General features: G+C 35.3%; 2 protein-coding genes and 1 pseudogene across 3 annotated transcripts; 2 read left to right on the forward strand and 1 right to left on the reverse strand.

Moving 5' to 3' along the window:
- The first annotated feature begins 1,278 nt into the window (after window positions 1-1,278).
- LOC140806345 (E3 ubiquitin-protein ligase RGLG5-like) lies at window positions 1,279-5,415 on the forward strand. Its single transcript, XM_073162947.1, has 12 exons — window positions 1,279-1,297; window positions 1,785-2,352; window positions 2,970-3,054; window positions 3,167-3,307; window positions 3,395-3,508; window positions 3,583-3,680; window positions 4,128-4,207; window positions 4,288-4,393; window positions 4,484-4,611; window positions 4,719-4,902; window positions 5,040-5,096; window positions 5,185-5,415. The coding sequence occupies exons 2-12, from the start codon at window positions 1,987-1,989 to the stop codon at window positions 5,263-5,265; spliced, it is 1,440 nt and encodes a 479-aa protein (XP_073019048.1). The 5' UTR covers window positions 1,279-1,297; window positions 1,785-1,986; the 3' UTR covers window positions 5,266-5,415.
- A 5,188-nt stretch (window positions 5,416-10,603) lies between these two features.
- On the reverse strand, window positions 10,604-12,038 carry LOC140805664 (probable pectate lyase P18; annotated as a pseudogene).
- On the forward strand, window positions 11,910-14,237 carry LOC140806346 (uncharacterized). Of its 2 annotated transcripts, none has more exons than XM_073162948.1 (4): window positions 11,910-12,595; window positions 12,677-13,034; window positions 13,621-13,800; window positions 13,936-14,237. In XM_073162948.1, the coding sequence occupies exons 1-4, from the start codon at window positions 12,204-12,206 to the stop codon at window positions 13,957-13,959; spliced, it is 954 nt and encodes a 317-aa protein (XP_073019049.1). In that variant the 5' UTR covers window positions 11,910-12,203; the 3' UTR covers window positions 13,960-14,237. The 2 variants fall into 2 exon arrangements, with proteins under 2 accessions (XP_073019049.1, XP_073019050.1); XM_073162949.1 differs by having other exon boundaries at window positions 11,913-12,595; window positions 13,624-13,800.
- The last annotated feature ends 676 nt before the right edge of the window (window positions 14,238-14,913 follow it).

Raw genomic sequence — 14,913 nt, forward strand, 5'->3', positions numbered from 1 at the left:
ACAAGTACAAGTATTTGTAAAAATAAAGAAAACGCACGAGGAGGATATTCTCCGATAAATACAAGACTCGTGAGTATGATAACCAAAATAATTAAAAATATCCTTGAGAAAGCCATCTTCTTTTTTCTTCGAAAAATTTGATGATGAATACTTTTTAGAGAAGAAGAGAAAGTTGGAGTGATTGAATGTGTTTCTGAGATCATATTTATAGGGCAAAAACTAGCCGTTTTTTACCTATTTATGATCGTTGGTGTACAAAAAAATAAAGGTATGTATTTGTATAATTTTATGGTAATAATATGGTATATAGAATATTAGATATGTTTAAATAATTATGTATATCATATCATAATATTATAATGAGTGTCATAATTTATTTTGTTTAAAAAACCTTATAGGCTTTTATACTTGTCGTATCCCTTACCGGGAGTGTGGGATGCCGTCTTAACATCCTCCCAGGATTTATAACAAGTTTATGAAAAATTTATTTTTATTATTTCTAATAATAACATTATATTGTATATTAAATAAATACACAATAAATAAATAACAGTAAAATAAATATTATTACTTTTGTTACCTTTTTCTTCTGTTTGGAGCTTGGAAAAGTATGTAGGACTTTTAGAGCTTCGTGCTGATAACGTGTTGTGAAAAAGTAAAAATTTATGGTAAAAAGTAAAAATCTCAAACTCTCAAAATTTACCAAACTACACACTTTATAATATTTTTCTCTCTACTCAATTGTGATTTTTTTCACAAATGAGAGATCTATTTATAGAGTTTCATTACACATAATCCAAAAATAAAATACATCATTACCTACATCATCACACACAAATTTCTAACTTTACAACTCTTATTTTCAACATTCAAATATTCAACAATTACTTTTTCCATATTAAAATATATTGTTTCAACAGTGTGAATATATCAAATAAAAATAAATTCGATACTAATCAACCAAAATTTATTAAAATATTAATATGTTGACTTTCACGTAAGACCTAACTCTGTAACTAACGGTCTTTGAATGTACACCTGCAGGCACTGTCTGCAGAGGTAAGAAGGAATAAACCGTAACTAACAATAAGATAGACACGACTCGACGAGTTGATTGTTATCAATATTTTGGATTTGTTGAAAAGAAAACATTAAAAATATCGTGTTATACACACAAGTGTAATATATTATATTATATATATATAATATATTTACGTGTAAGTATGCTCATGTGTGAATGGATGTAATGACATCTATGTGACAAGGATGGTGGTGAAATCAATTTTCCGCGACCGAGGTATCCTCTGTTCTCTCAATTTCTGCATGTCTAGATTTTTTGGAATTCATTTCTGAAAAGGCAGTTGCAGCTTGCAAGTTTGTTTTAAGTTTGCCAGGAGATGTGTCTAACTTGAATCATTGATTTTTGCTTACGGTTCAAAGTCATCCGTCAATCCACTTTTACTCTCTCTCTTTACTACGCATTATCTTTGAATTTTCATAGAAATAAATATTTTACGTGTGTTGCATCTTTTTTTTTTCTGGGTTGGTTGCTGAAGTTTGAAAATATGATGCGTGTTTATCTGAAAGAAACTACGTGGAAGAGGTTGAAGGGTCGGTGAAGTCCGCGCGGTTTCCCGAACCATTATTCCTTCATTTGTCAAGTCAAACAAGCCACCTGTTTTGATAAATTCACACTTGTTTAATTTTCTTGTATATATAAAAGTAAGTTTTAGATAATTAGAATATCCAGAGGTTGAATTGCTTTGCTTGTTTTCGTTATCTAGGGGTGTACGTGGATTTGAATGGGATATCAACCTGTGTGGAATCTGGGTTGTATTATCGATTCCCTTTGCTAATTTTTTTAGCGGATTTATTTGATGGGTTTTGGACTAATCGATTCTTTCTGGCTTTCATAATCCCTTGATTAATCCGAGAGGTTACTTGAAATAAGAATTTTGAGGTGCTTTTGTAGACAAAATTGATTTAATGGGAAATCAGAGCTCTAGCCCTAGAAGCGGAGGGAATGGGAGGCCGTCTTCAACTGGTCCATCTATTCCGTCGTCCGGATGGCGTCATAATCATGTTCAATCATCATATTCTTCATATGCTCAGAATTATCCTGTGCAGTATCCTTATCCAGCAGGTTATCCACCTTCAGGCCAGGACCATGTTCCTCCTCAAAATTACGATACTTCGTCACACTCACATGTCCCACCTCAAAATTATGGTAGTCAACCGGAATCACACGCAGCCCCTCAACAACATGGACTTCCTTCACAACCACACGTGCCACAAAAAAAATTTGACAGGAGGTATTCAAGAATTGCAGACAATTACAGATCATTGGAAGAGGTATGTGCGTGTGAATAATGGGGGAGAAGTACTGAATCATAGGTCTTTTTCTTGATATCAGACAATGTAAAGCAACGAAAACGAGCAACAGTTAAATGATTAATTTATTAAATCTTGTGAAGGGAATTGGATATTGCCAGGCAGTTGGTATAGTTGTAACTTGCTGATTGTTTGTGAACTTTTCACTAAAATAGTTCTTGAAGGCTTGGTCAATGATTTTAGTTTATTGTAATTTGTGAGCTGTATCTTTATAAGGAGAAAATTTGGAGATTATGCAGTTATTTCTGGTCTTCTACTATAATGGAGTTCTTTAGCATGTTATGATTTGTCTACATGTGGGAAGTTGAGAATGGATAGTTAGATAGAGTGTTGTGAAAGCCTAGATACTTCAATTCCAATTAATATTTAAAATAGCGAAATCATCCATGATGAAAATAGATTCGTCAGTGTTAACGGCATGTTAACCGTATGTGACCTAGGAATACCAGATCTTTACTGGTGCGGCAGGAATTGTTTTGATGCCTTATATCATTATGTGGAGTGATGACGTGATCCGCTCTTCCGAAACTTTGATTGTTCGATTTTCACAAAAGATTTGAAAGTTGAGGCCTTTTCAGGTGACTGAAGCCCTTGCACGTGCCGGACTGGAGTCTTCCAATCTAATTGTTGGGATTGATTTCACTACGAGCAATGAATGGACAGGTAGATTTTTTTTTTTATTATTATTTTTTCTATCTCTGTTTCTGTTTAGTTAGATGCCTCAATTGAGGACTAAACATTGTGGAGCAGAAGCTGAGCTTGATCCAATGTTTAGGCAAGAATTCCTATCATGGCCGAAGCTTACATTACATTGGAAATGGGCTTAATCCATACGAACAAGCAATATCTATCATTGGAAAGACAATGGCCGCTTTTGACGATGATAACTTGATCCCCTGTTTTGGATTTGGAGATGGTATTAAACGAAACCTGTCATTATTCTGAAGTTTATAATTTTCTTTCTCAAACTATAAATACATATTTCACCTATTTAATTTTGCAGCATCAACCAATGATCAAGATGTTTTCAGTTTCTACCCTGACGAGAGATTTTGTAATGGATTTGAGGAGGCTTTAAGTCGTTATCGAGAAATCGTTCCTAGTCTGAAACTGGCAGGTTAATAACTCTCTGGCCTTCGTTGTCAAGATAGATTTGAATGATAGCTTAAACTCTATATCACTTTGTTTCAGGTCCCACATCGTTTGCGCCTATTATCGAAATGGCGATGTCTATTGTTCAGCGTAGTGGAGGCCAGTACCATGTTTTACTGATTATTGCAGACGGACAGGTATATTAGAATATAAACAATGGCAAGGTTTTTTCGTTGTATGTTTTGGTAAAATCTGCTCTAGGCGAGCCTGTACTGCTCTTCACATTCTCTGATAAATCAAAAAACATTTTTTGAAACTCAGGTAGGAAGTTCTTTAATTGTGTCATAAATCATCAAACTTTGATTGTTGGGTTTCACAAAATTGTTGTTAGAACCATTTTCTTTTTCACACTTCCTGCCATTCTTATGTTCGCCTCATGTTCTCATGTTCATTAGTTGTCTGACATGGTTGGAAGGAAGATGAATTTGAATCCCATTCTCTGATAACTTAATGGAAAAAATTCTTTCTTTTATCAATGTTTTCTAATGCTTGAACAGTTCGGTGGTTGTACCAATGTTAGATGTTTCCTTTTTATGATTTTCATAGTTCATACCCATGGTCAGCAATATTATTCATATTCTCAGGTTACCAGAAGTGTTGATACTGGACACGGTCAGTTAAGTCCGCAGGAACAGAGAACTGTTCAAGCAATTGTTGAAGCGAGGTGAATTTTTTAAACATGTTTTTGTGATATGCTGGTCATTTTTCTTCATTCTCGTGGTAAGGTTTCTACATTATTTGCAGCGAATATCCATTATCTATTATTTTGGTTGGGGTTGGGGATGGCCCCTGGGACACTATGAAGGAATTTGATGACAACATTCCTGCTCGGGAATTTGATAATTTCCAGGTCAGCTGTTTGCTTGAGATATGTTATTTTTTCTACCAATATCTGCTTTTGGATAAATCTGGTGAAACTCTTTACTCCTTTCTTCTTCAGTTTGTTAATTTTACAGAGATTATGTCTAAAAATGTGCACCAATCTCGAAAAGAGACTGAATTTGCTCTTTCTTCTTTAATGGAAATTCCTGCTCAATATAAAGCAACAATGGAGCTCAATTTGCTAAGGTAAATCCTTCACCTTTACTTCTGTATACGTGTGGTCCATTGGGTTGGTATTACTTGGGTGCATCTGTAGCCCTAATCGCACGCATTTACTTTTTTGGATGGTTTAGTGGATCGAAAGGAAATGCTTCTGGAAGGGTCCCTCTTCCTCCTCCCGTCTATAGTATGTTGTCTGCCAGCTGCTCAAAACCATCTCAAGCAACTAGTTTTCAGCACAGCACCAGTTCATTTTACGAGCACAATGTTTCTGCAAATGCAACTCCATCTGCTCCTAGCTTGACATTGGACTACCAGGTATATTTTGCATATGAATCTATATTGGGCTGTAGATAATGTGTTTCCTTCCTTTATCAGCTCGTACCTCTGTAAGAGAAATTTTTGAACGAGTTAGGCGAGTAAAAACTAACCGTTGCTTCTTTCTGGGTTCATAGATTTGTCCCATTTGCCTTACCGACCCACAGGACATGGTTTTCGGTTGTGGTCATCAGGTAATTCCATTTCGTGATCTGTTGTGACATGGTGCAATGAATGCCATAAATTTCACACAAAAGAGTGCTTTTACCTTGTTTTTCGCAGACATGTCACCATTGTGGACAAGACCTTCAACTATGTCCAATTTGCCGGAGTCGAATTGATACCAGAATCAAGCTCTGCTAAATAGCTTTCCTCCTCTGAATCTTGACACTATATTATTATAACATCAAATTCTTTGTATTGGTTTATTGATGTATAAAAGTGGTAGCATTTTGAGAGTGGTTGTGATACTGTACAAATCAAGTAATCAGTTTTTGTACATATCATTTGGTTGTATTGTGTACATATTTTTAGGACTGCGATGAAGTCATACGTGAGCCATAACAAGACTTGTACGATCATCCTGTACGATGATGATCGCAAAGTTTCTGTGGTGAGGTTTTGCATTGAAACAGTTTGAGATTGTGGGGGTTAAGATTGTTTTTAATCAAAGGGAATTACTTTGTGGTTGGAATTGTATGAAGTTCGTATCCTTTTTATTCCAACATATGACTTGAATATCCAGAGATAGAGCGGATTAGATTCTTCAGGTGGTGGAGTTGTTTCTCATGAGAAAAAAACAGTAAAAATCTCTTGTTTAGATTAATAAAAAAATTCAGCAACATTAATCGCATTGCCCATGTTGGAAGTGTCAACTTCGAGCCGGTGAGTGAAGAAATCATTGTGTCTGGCTCAGAATTAATAAAAGTTATCCAAAAAATATTTCGTTATTCATATCTTTTATTACTACTAGATAAATGCACGTGCGTTGCACGTTGAGAAATAGAATAATTTGTATATGATAATTTTATATAAATATGTTTAAATTATTTTTGAAATAAGAATAACTTTTAATAGATAAATAATTAATTATTTGGTTACAATCGAAATCATCACATTTTCTTGTCTTTGATTTGAAGACTTCTTGAAATCTTTTTGTGTCCGTCGATTTTATCTTCTTATCTCTTTTTTTTGTACTCGGCAATTGGTTCTTCATCTCGAATCTCTATTTCATCTTTGTCTTCATGGATCTTCATGTTTTGTTGATGTTTATTTCATTTGATTTTTCTACCTTTGGTGCTACACTGCCTTGTTTAGTTGTCTTGATAATCTTTCGAGATCTCCGTTTCTTGATATTGACATTTGTTATTGGATAATTGTCATGTATCTCAATAGCTTCTACCACAATTTTTAACATTTCATCACGTTTTTCCACTGAATTATCCAACTTGAACAAGAATGTGTGGAGCTTGGAGCTTGGTTGATTTAGCGAATCTTTATATGGGTTATTTGGTAAATTCTGCATTGAAAATTTTTATTGTTAGATGCAATATTTATGTAGATATAAAATCATTTGTTTGTTTTATCTTATATATGGTCATGAATTTGAATGAAATCTTCAATAGAATATCCAACAAAAGACGCTGCAACTTTTCCAAATAATGTTATTATTGCGATCTCATTCTCATCTTCAATTGTGATTGTTATTCTATATATGTAACATAAAGAAGTAAAGTAATGATCACAATTTTTTTTTATTGTGATATAAAACTTGGGTTGTGTATTGGTAATTTGTTTTACATAAAAACGATTTGAATTCATTTTTATTTCTCTTTTTCTATTCATTTGATGTATATAAGAGTAATTATTACACATAAAACTAATTTAAACTCATTTTGATTCTTTTGAAGTGTTTTCTTATTGTACCAAACAATTATTTGTGTTTCTCATGCATATGGTTTTACAATTTGGCGCACGATAAATCACAATTATAATAAATAAATATTGCGTCGTGGGTAACAAATATAACTTTTGACATAAATATTAAGCAATATTCGAACTAAAAGATAAATCTTTCACTATCATTCAGTTTTGTTAGGTTAAGCGTGCAAGAGTGAGAGTAGCATTGAGATGAGTGACTCCTGTGAAGTTTTCGTGAGTTACGCTGCTGACATTGTGTCGCTTATTTTAAATTTCTTTAAAGATAAAATTTTTTTAAAAAAAATTGTAAATTTCATTCCAAAAATAAAATTTCATTTTTCTTCAATTATTATAAAATTCATTAATACCTGAAAACGAACAAAAAAAAAGACATTTATTTATTAATATTATTTAACGAAAATAACGACATAAATGTAAAATAACACAATTTTATTATAGTTTTCAATTTTATTAGTCGTGTTTATTTAAATTATTAATGGATATTAATTTACTCAAGTTTAAAATAAAAATTACATAACAACTCCTACGAGGCTGTTTCACAGGAACATGTCTCATATCCTACCCTAATCATGAAAAATCATTGTTTTTTCACTCAAAAAATTGACCGGTGACCCATCTGAAGGATATATCCTTGACACCGGCTCACATAAAACCAATTCAAAAATTGGAGAACTATAAAAATTCATAAATAAAAAAAAGAGAAGTCAAACAAAAAGAATTATTTTTAAAATAAGGATATAATTCATTCTGTGAAAATATATTGTAAATTTATTATTCTTCTATTCATTTTAAATTATATTAAAGATATATTTTTTAAAACAGATAAAGTATAAATTTCATTTCAAAAAATGGTGGCTAAATTTAATTTTGTTCAATTTTATTTAGAATTAATTGATAGTTGTGAAAAAAACAAACAATAGAATATTTATTATTATTATTTCAAATTTTATTAAAGATGTTATTTTTTAAAAAAAAATGATGTGTAAATTTCATTCCAAAAAATGAAGGCTTCATTTAAATTTCATTCTAAAAACCGGTGGCTAAAATTTATTTTTCTTCAATTTATTTTAGAATATATTAAATAATAGATGGAGAAAAACAAACAAGCGAAGAGAAGTATATTAATTATTATTATTTACGTTATTCATAGATGTGAATTTATTTAAGTTAAAAATAAAATTGACACAGAAACACCTATGAGGTTGTTTTACGAGTGAATTTTGTGAAACATGCCTCATATCTGACTTGAATCGTGAAAAAAAAAAGTATTTTTTCACTCCTGAAATAACTGGGTCAGCCCCTCTCAGGACTATATAAATGTCTCATATAAATGGAGTACAAATTTCATCACAGAAAATGAAGACTAAATTCATTTATCTTCAATTTATTTTAAATTACATTAATTAATAGATGAAAAACATATAGAACCAAAAATAATAATAATAATGGAGTGCAAATTTCATCAACAAAATGAAGGCTAAATTTCATTTTTCTTCAATTTATTTTAAATTTTATTAATTAATTAATATATGAAAAAAAACAAAAAATAAACATGTATTACTGAAGAATTAATGCTAATGCTAATTTTTTTTTTTATTTTTCTTCAATTTAGTTTAGATTCAATTAATTAATAGAATAGAAAATACTAAAATTCATTTCTCTTCAATTTATTTTAATTTCATATTTCTTCAATTTATATCACTTCACAATTCACATTTACACACTCCATATTTAATTTTATTTTAATTTATTTTAAATTTCATTAATTAATAGATGAAGAACATGAAAAACAACAAAAAAAATTAAATATGGAGTGTGTAAATGAAGGTAAAGACATTTATGTAAATTAATTTTATATTAATATATTTTAAATTTTATTAATTAAAACAACAAAAAAATTAATATGGAATGTGTAAATGAAGGTAATGACATTTATGTAAATTCATTTTATTATAATTTATTTTAAATTTTATTAATTAATTAATAGATGAAAAACATGGAAAACAACAAAAAAAATTAAATATGGAGTGTGTAAATGAAGGTAAGGACATTTTTGTAAATTCACAATTCACATTCATATATTTATATAGATATAGAATATAGATAATTTTTATTATCTTATCTAACAACCCAATCGGTGTAAAAGCAAAAATGGTCACACCATTATCAAGGAAAAAAATAAATTTTACGTGCACTGATTACTCCAAATATATAACAATTAACACATGTACATACATGCATACTATAAAATCGATCGCATCAGCCAATATTTAATTGGTAGTTTAAGAAACAAAACAACAAAGCCAAATAAACTATTTAAAAAATAAAATAAAATTGTGCCGATTATTTCTCGTAACATCAACTATTGAACAACGGCCGTGAGATAACCAAGTTTTCATCACCACAAACTAAACACAAATGTTACTTCCTTTGCATGCAATATAAGACGACGACCATAAATCTCGGCCAGCAACTTCACCACAGCCCACAATCTTGCATGGAACAACGTGCCCCGCCCATTTCCTTGCCAACTTCCGCCCTATAAATGCCCATCCGCCCCCGTTCTTGTTTCCCCATTCTTTAGTATCGCAGTGTTTCTCGAAATATAAATTGAGAAGTACTGCAAAAGCCTACAAGAATCAAGAAACTTAAAAGAGGGCAATTATTTTCGAAGAAAAGAGAATTAAAATGGCACGTCAAATGGTTGGTCTCGCGCTCGTCTTGGTCGCCGCCTTCGCGGTGGCGGTGTCCGGCCAATCACCACATGCCGCTCCTTCAGCATCACCATCTGCTGCTCCATCGAAGCCAACAGCCGCCGTCCCAACGATCAGCGCCACCCCGAAATCTGCCCCTGTGCCAGCCGCCTCCCCAGAATCCTTCTCCCCCGAGGAGGAGCCCTCATCTCCACCTGTCCCCGCCAGCGACGCCAGCTCCCCCGTCGCCGAAGCTGCTGCTCCCACTCCCGCTTCCGCAGCACCTAGCCCCAGCGAACCCGCAGCTGATAAACCTAATAGCGGCGCCACCACCTTGAAGGTCTCCGCTGCTGTTGGAACCGCCGCTGCCGCTGGATTCTTCTTCTTCTAAATTTCTTTCAAGTGTTAATTTGTTCATCTTATATTCAATCGAGTTCGTTTTTTCTATGAGCTCAATCGTGAGTAATAAATAAATGTTAATGCATAAAGAAGTAGCAAATTTAGTGTTGTTGCATTTCTATAAGTTCAATATTCCTTCATTTATTTGTTTATTTGCTCATTCTGCTGTGCATTAGTTAATTTAAATACCTTCAACCATCCATGCTTTTGCATGTTTTTAAAATATTAGTGACATGGAAAGTAAAAAATTGCTATTATTGCCAGATTGATTCTCTCATTTATGGTTGGATGAATAATGAGAGATTTTGATTTAAATATATATGGGTCTAGGATGAAAAAATTCCGATAATTAATTCCTTTGTTGTAAGGGAAGAAAATAGAAGAATAGCGAAGATGATTTGTTGGTCAAAGAAGAGAGAATGGAGAAGTTATCAAATATACAGGTTTACAAAGGCTTAAAATCGATAATTTGGAATATTCTGCAAACAACATTTACTATTGGCTCCCACCCTTAATTTATATATGGTGACTGATTTCAATTAATAAATTATTTGCATGGATAGTTCACACTTCTTCCTTTGACAATAATTTTGCTTTTCTTCTTCTATCGTTCACTCATGAACTTGAATTAATGCTGTTTACATCAATCACGCAAGAATTTATGGGATTCAACTCGCTGCAATAACACCATCATTGTACTTAACTAACCAGCAACGAGATCCAGTTTCTCAATTGAGTGCCCCAGCAGTTCTGGTGACTGAACCTACAAGAGAAACTGGCCTAGCACTTAAACTCGATGCCTTCGAATGTGCAGCCCAAGCTCCACGTCCCGACTGCCGGAAAAAGCCACCGTTCAACATGAAATCACCTTCTTCCGATCTCCAGTTACAGTTCCACTTCGACAAATTGCATACATTTCCCAGTGAGTATAGTCATTGTTCACCACATGAAAATACCCAAGCCTACGCCTAGGCATCCTTTGAACCAGCTCTTCTCCAAAATGATTAAAAGCAATAGTTACCGGCATATTCTTATCCTGCGCAAACGTATCACTATGTCCTAACAACATCACCTTATCACGATGCGTGAAATAATTATTCGAAATCGTGACCGCGGTCGACACACGATTCACATCGATCAGCCCGTCGTTACAGTTTGACAACGAGCAATGGTCGATCCAGATGTTTTTCCCGGCTAAAATGGCGATCCCATCTCCATCATAAACCTCCCAATGCCCTGCATGCTGCGGGAAATCTCCGATGATCCCATCCCCAGCTTTCGTGGGTTCACCGGATCATCATGCCGGTATCAGTGACGACATAGATGCAGCCGCCTCTGCCACTAGATGCATTCTTGCCGAAGCCAATAGCACAGTCGGCTAAACGCTGGCCGTTGTTTGAGAGTGGAACTCGCAGCAATGACTTAAATGGGGGAGGAATGCTTGTGTTTTTCCACCTGCTGCGGAAGAGACTTTTGTCTTTAAAGTGCAAGTCCCGTAATTATGTTTCGTAATATTATAACATAGCCTTTTTTTTTCATTTTCATAACTCAAGTCATTCAAAGATTGAAGGTGTTTATTTACACGCCCTTTGTCATATCGGCTACACTCTTTCTACATGTGAGAGTCCTTGATAATAATGACAGGCCCCACCAATGCGAATATGGTTGATTTCTCGTTGGGCCGTAAAATCCTAAATTTAACATTATGAACATGTCTCCAACAAGGGCTTTTTGCAAAAAACCAAGTGTGAAAATAAGTCCAAGAGCTTCATAATCAACTGTCAATTCTCATTAATATGAAAATAGACTTGCTCGATATTGTGTAACCGGAAATCCAAAAACTTTTTAAATCAGGTCAACGCTTTTGTTTCATATGTCGTGACCAAATTTTAGCATTTGAATTCCGAGTGAAATTTGAGAGCTCGATGATATTATCTAATAAATTTAGGATATAGTTGAGACATAGACCAAACCCTATCAAATTAATAGTCGAGTGTATGTTACAATTTAGTAACTGGACTGGACTGCTGCTACCACCGACGGCAGACTTCATCCAAGAGGAAATCCAGATAACGCACCATCTACAAAATTCCACCCAATCATGTAAACCCACGTGTCAAAAGAAAGCAGCTCATCATCTTCTTCTTGATTGCTCTGCCGATAGTGGTCCCCACCCGCTTTTCACTTTTTCGTGACCTCCATTAGATACTTCTCCTTTCCCTATAATTCCACACTCGGCCAACTGTGTGCAGCAACAACACTCCCTCCATGAACAGAAAACGACGCCCCACAGCTAGAAAGTCCAGGACTAAGGCCAAGAAACCGAAATTCCTCAGCCTCCGCCTCCAGTTTCCGGCCGAGGAAGTTCTGAAAACCAGCCGGATCGTTGAAACGCGTGCAGCGGGTGCCTCCGCCGCAGGATCCGTGGAAGTCATTACCACCACCTCTCCCCCCGCTGATAGTGAATCCCACGGGCTCAACTTATTCCCGCTGCACCCGGGGAATCAACTTCAAGACAAAGAGAGTGCCCAAGATCAAGAGAACGTCGCGTACTTCTTCTCCAACACAGACGGCGGCGAAACCTCCCTCACCGGACTTCTCGATGATTCCGCCGATACCCCCTCCATCTCATCCCACACCACAATCAACAACAGTGACAGGTACGTAATGGCTCGCGTTTTGGAATCCTCAAAGTACTTACGGATTTTAAAGTTTGAGAATTTCTTGATTTGTGGTTTCAGACAAGATGATCTGTCCCCGTCATCGGCCTACGGCGGTCCCGAGAGCAGAGACGGGTCGGCGGCGCTTGTACGCAACGCGATGAAGAACAGGGAGCGGGACTCCAGCGAGGAGAAGTGGGTGTGCTACTCGGAGGTTGTGGAGAGGAAGAATATAAAGGAGGAAGAGGTGACCAGCTCCGCCGCGGATCCGCGGCTGAGCGATGATCGGGCGGCGATCCAAGGGCTTTCGTTGAAGCTGGATTATCAAGAAATCTTGAAGGCATGGTCCAATAAAGGCCCGCTTTATGTGGATTCGGAGAGTTCCCAGATCGTCCCCAACATGTCCGATGATTTTCTCTTGCAAGAGTCGTCATATAACGTAAGATTATTATTTTACCTTTACTATGTACTTAATTTATTAATTAAATACATACTACATGTTAATTTTTTATTAAATTTGAATTAAATGTAACTAAGGATGAGTATTAAATTGATTTTTAATCTTTTTGTGAAAGAAAGAAAGAAAGAAAGAAAAAAGGTTGAGACCTTTATAGAAATGGTTTCGAGCTTTGGTACTATTTTAATTATTCTTTTCTACATACAACAAAGACCACGTGCTTTTGACCATACACAATGGAATTATTAGATATGTTATGTAAGATTTTTATATTTAGACTAGATGATTTGGATTTAGAATTGGAATTGGATCTCGGCCCTTATTTAATATAAAAGAACAACATGAATTATCAATAATATTTTAAAGTAGGAGGTCAATTATTGAAAAAGATGGGGCTGATGCTAGTTGGATCAACAAGGAATCTTTGGAGTGTAGTCTTTTTGGGGGGCCATCTTTTTTAATCGGGGGCCCTTTTTGCCTCTGCCCCGAATTAATTGATGAATGCTTCTGGAGTCTTCCACCGGAATCCGGTTCGATTTAGTCTTCTTATGTTGTATTGTATGATTAGCAGGTGATGATGGGGTGGGCATGTAACGAGGTGAAGATGGGATTGTGGACAGTGCCGGAAATGGGACAAAGGGAAGCGAGTGTGTTGAGGTACAAGGAGAAGAGGCGGAATAGGCTTTTCTCCAAGAAAATACGTTACCAAGTCCGAAAGCTCAATGCCGAGAAACGCCCTCGTCTCAAGGTAATTGGTTATCCCTTGCCTTGGGACAAAACTACATCAGCATTTCTCTAAAATAAATTATAAGACCACAATCTTAATTATCTTTTACTCATAATGATATCTAAAATCTAAATTAATTATTTATTTTATTTGCAGGGTAGGTTCGTGAAGAGAAGTTGAACCCTATTTTCTCTCTTTTTTTTGTTTAAAAAAAATGAACTGTGTAAATAATAAAAGATTATTTCTGTCTGGTGAACGAACGAGGATAGATTACTAAATTATTACCACACGTCGTCGCTATCGTTATATTGATGTCTGATTTAGAAATTACATTCCCTACGTCAACATTGTCATATATTTTTTTCTTTCCTTTTTCACTGTCCGATTGCTTTTTAAGGTTTACTTAATTTGATTTGTTTTAGGTAGGTGATTGGAAAATAGTTTTGATTAAAGTTGTATATGCATTTTGTAGTGACCCGTTCCAGAATCACCTACTAATCAAAAACTAAGCATGCAATTAACCTAATTAACAATAATCAGAGATAACAGCGGAAAAGTCAACAAAAATAGTTATACAACCCAATCGAAATCGAAGTCTAGACTAACTCAAAATGAAATATCCAATACAACCATATCGAATCAAAACAATACCGATAAACTAAACCAACCAGCTACTCAACGTCCTCCTCCTGCTCCTCCTGAGCTGTCCAATCTGAGGCCTGCCCCGTGGGAATGTGGTGTCCAAGAATAAACAAAACCGAGGACGTGAGCGATAAGAACGCCCAGTACAAAAGTATGAGTATACAGACCTATATGAAATGCACATGCTATGATATGATACCAGGGTAGTCAAGAAACAGGAGTCACAAAAGGATCTCAACAATGCTCAGTCTAGAGGCGCCAAGTGGATAGTGCCTCGCGGTACACCTCTGGGTCACTGCATCCACTACAAGACAGACGTGGACCTAAAATGTCCCGGACCACCGAAGCCCTCCCGACCCGTCGGCCACTGTGTACTCTCGGTGTCCAAGCGTCCACAAGACAGGGCTGAGCGGCCCCAAGATATAGCTTATCTCGAAAGAGATACAGCTCAACAGCAAAGGCTATCTCGAAGGAGATACGGCTCAACGTGAA

The sequence above is a fragment of the Primulina eburnea genome, chromosome 11 (assembly GCF_022965805.1).
Source record: "Primulina eburnea isolate SZY01 chromosome 11, ASM2296580v1, whole genome shotgun sequence".
Classification (NCBI taxonomy): Eukaryota; Viridiplantae; Streptophyta; class Magnoliopsida; order Lamiales; family Gesneriaceae; genus Primulina; species Primulina eburnea.

What these genes read in the sequence shown, in the direction of transcription:
- LOC140806345 (XM_073162947.1), top strand. Translation starts at nt 1,987, where the DNA reads ATGGGAAATCAGAGCTCTAGCCCTAGAAGCGGAGGGAATGGGAGGCCG. An exon ending in TCCTAGTCTGAAACTGGCAG is followed by an intron (nt 3,509 to 3,582) that starts GTTAATAACTCT and finishes ACTTTGTTTCAG; the next exon opens with GTCCCACATCGTTTGCGCCT. An exon ending in GCTTGACATTGGACTACCAG is followed by an intron (nt 4,903 to 5,039) that starts GTATATTTTGCA and finishes CTGGGTTCATAG; the next exon opens with ATTTGTCCCATTTGCCTTAC.
- LOC140806346 (XM_073162948.1), top strand. Translation starts at nt 12,204, where the DNA reads ATGAACAGAAAACGACGCCCCACAGCTAGAAAGTCCAGGACTAAGGCC. An exon ending in ACAATCAACAACAGTGACAG is followed by an intron (nt 12,596 to 12,676) that starts GTACGTAATGGC and finishes TTGTGGTTTCAG; the next exon opens with ACAAGATGATCTGTCCCCGT. An exon ending in AGAAACGCCCTCGTCTCAAG is followed by an intron (nt 13,801 to 13,935) that starts GTAATTGGTTAT and finishes TTTTATTTGCAG; the next exon opens with GGTAGGTTCGTGAAGAGAAG.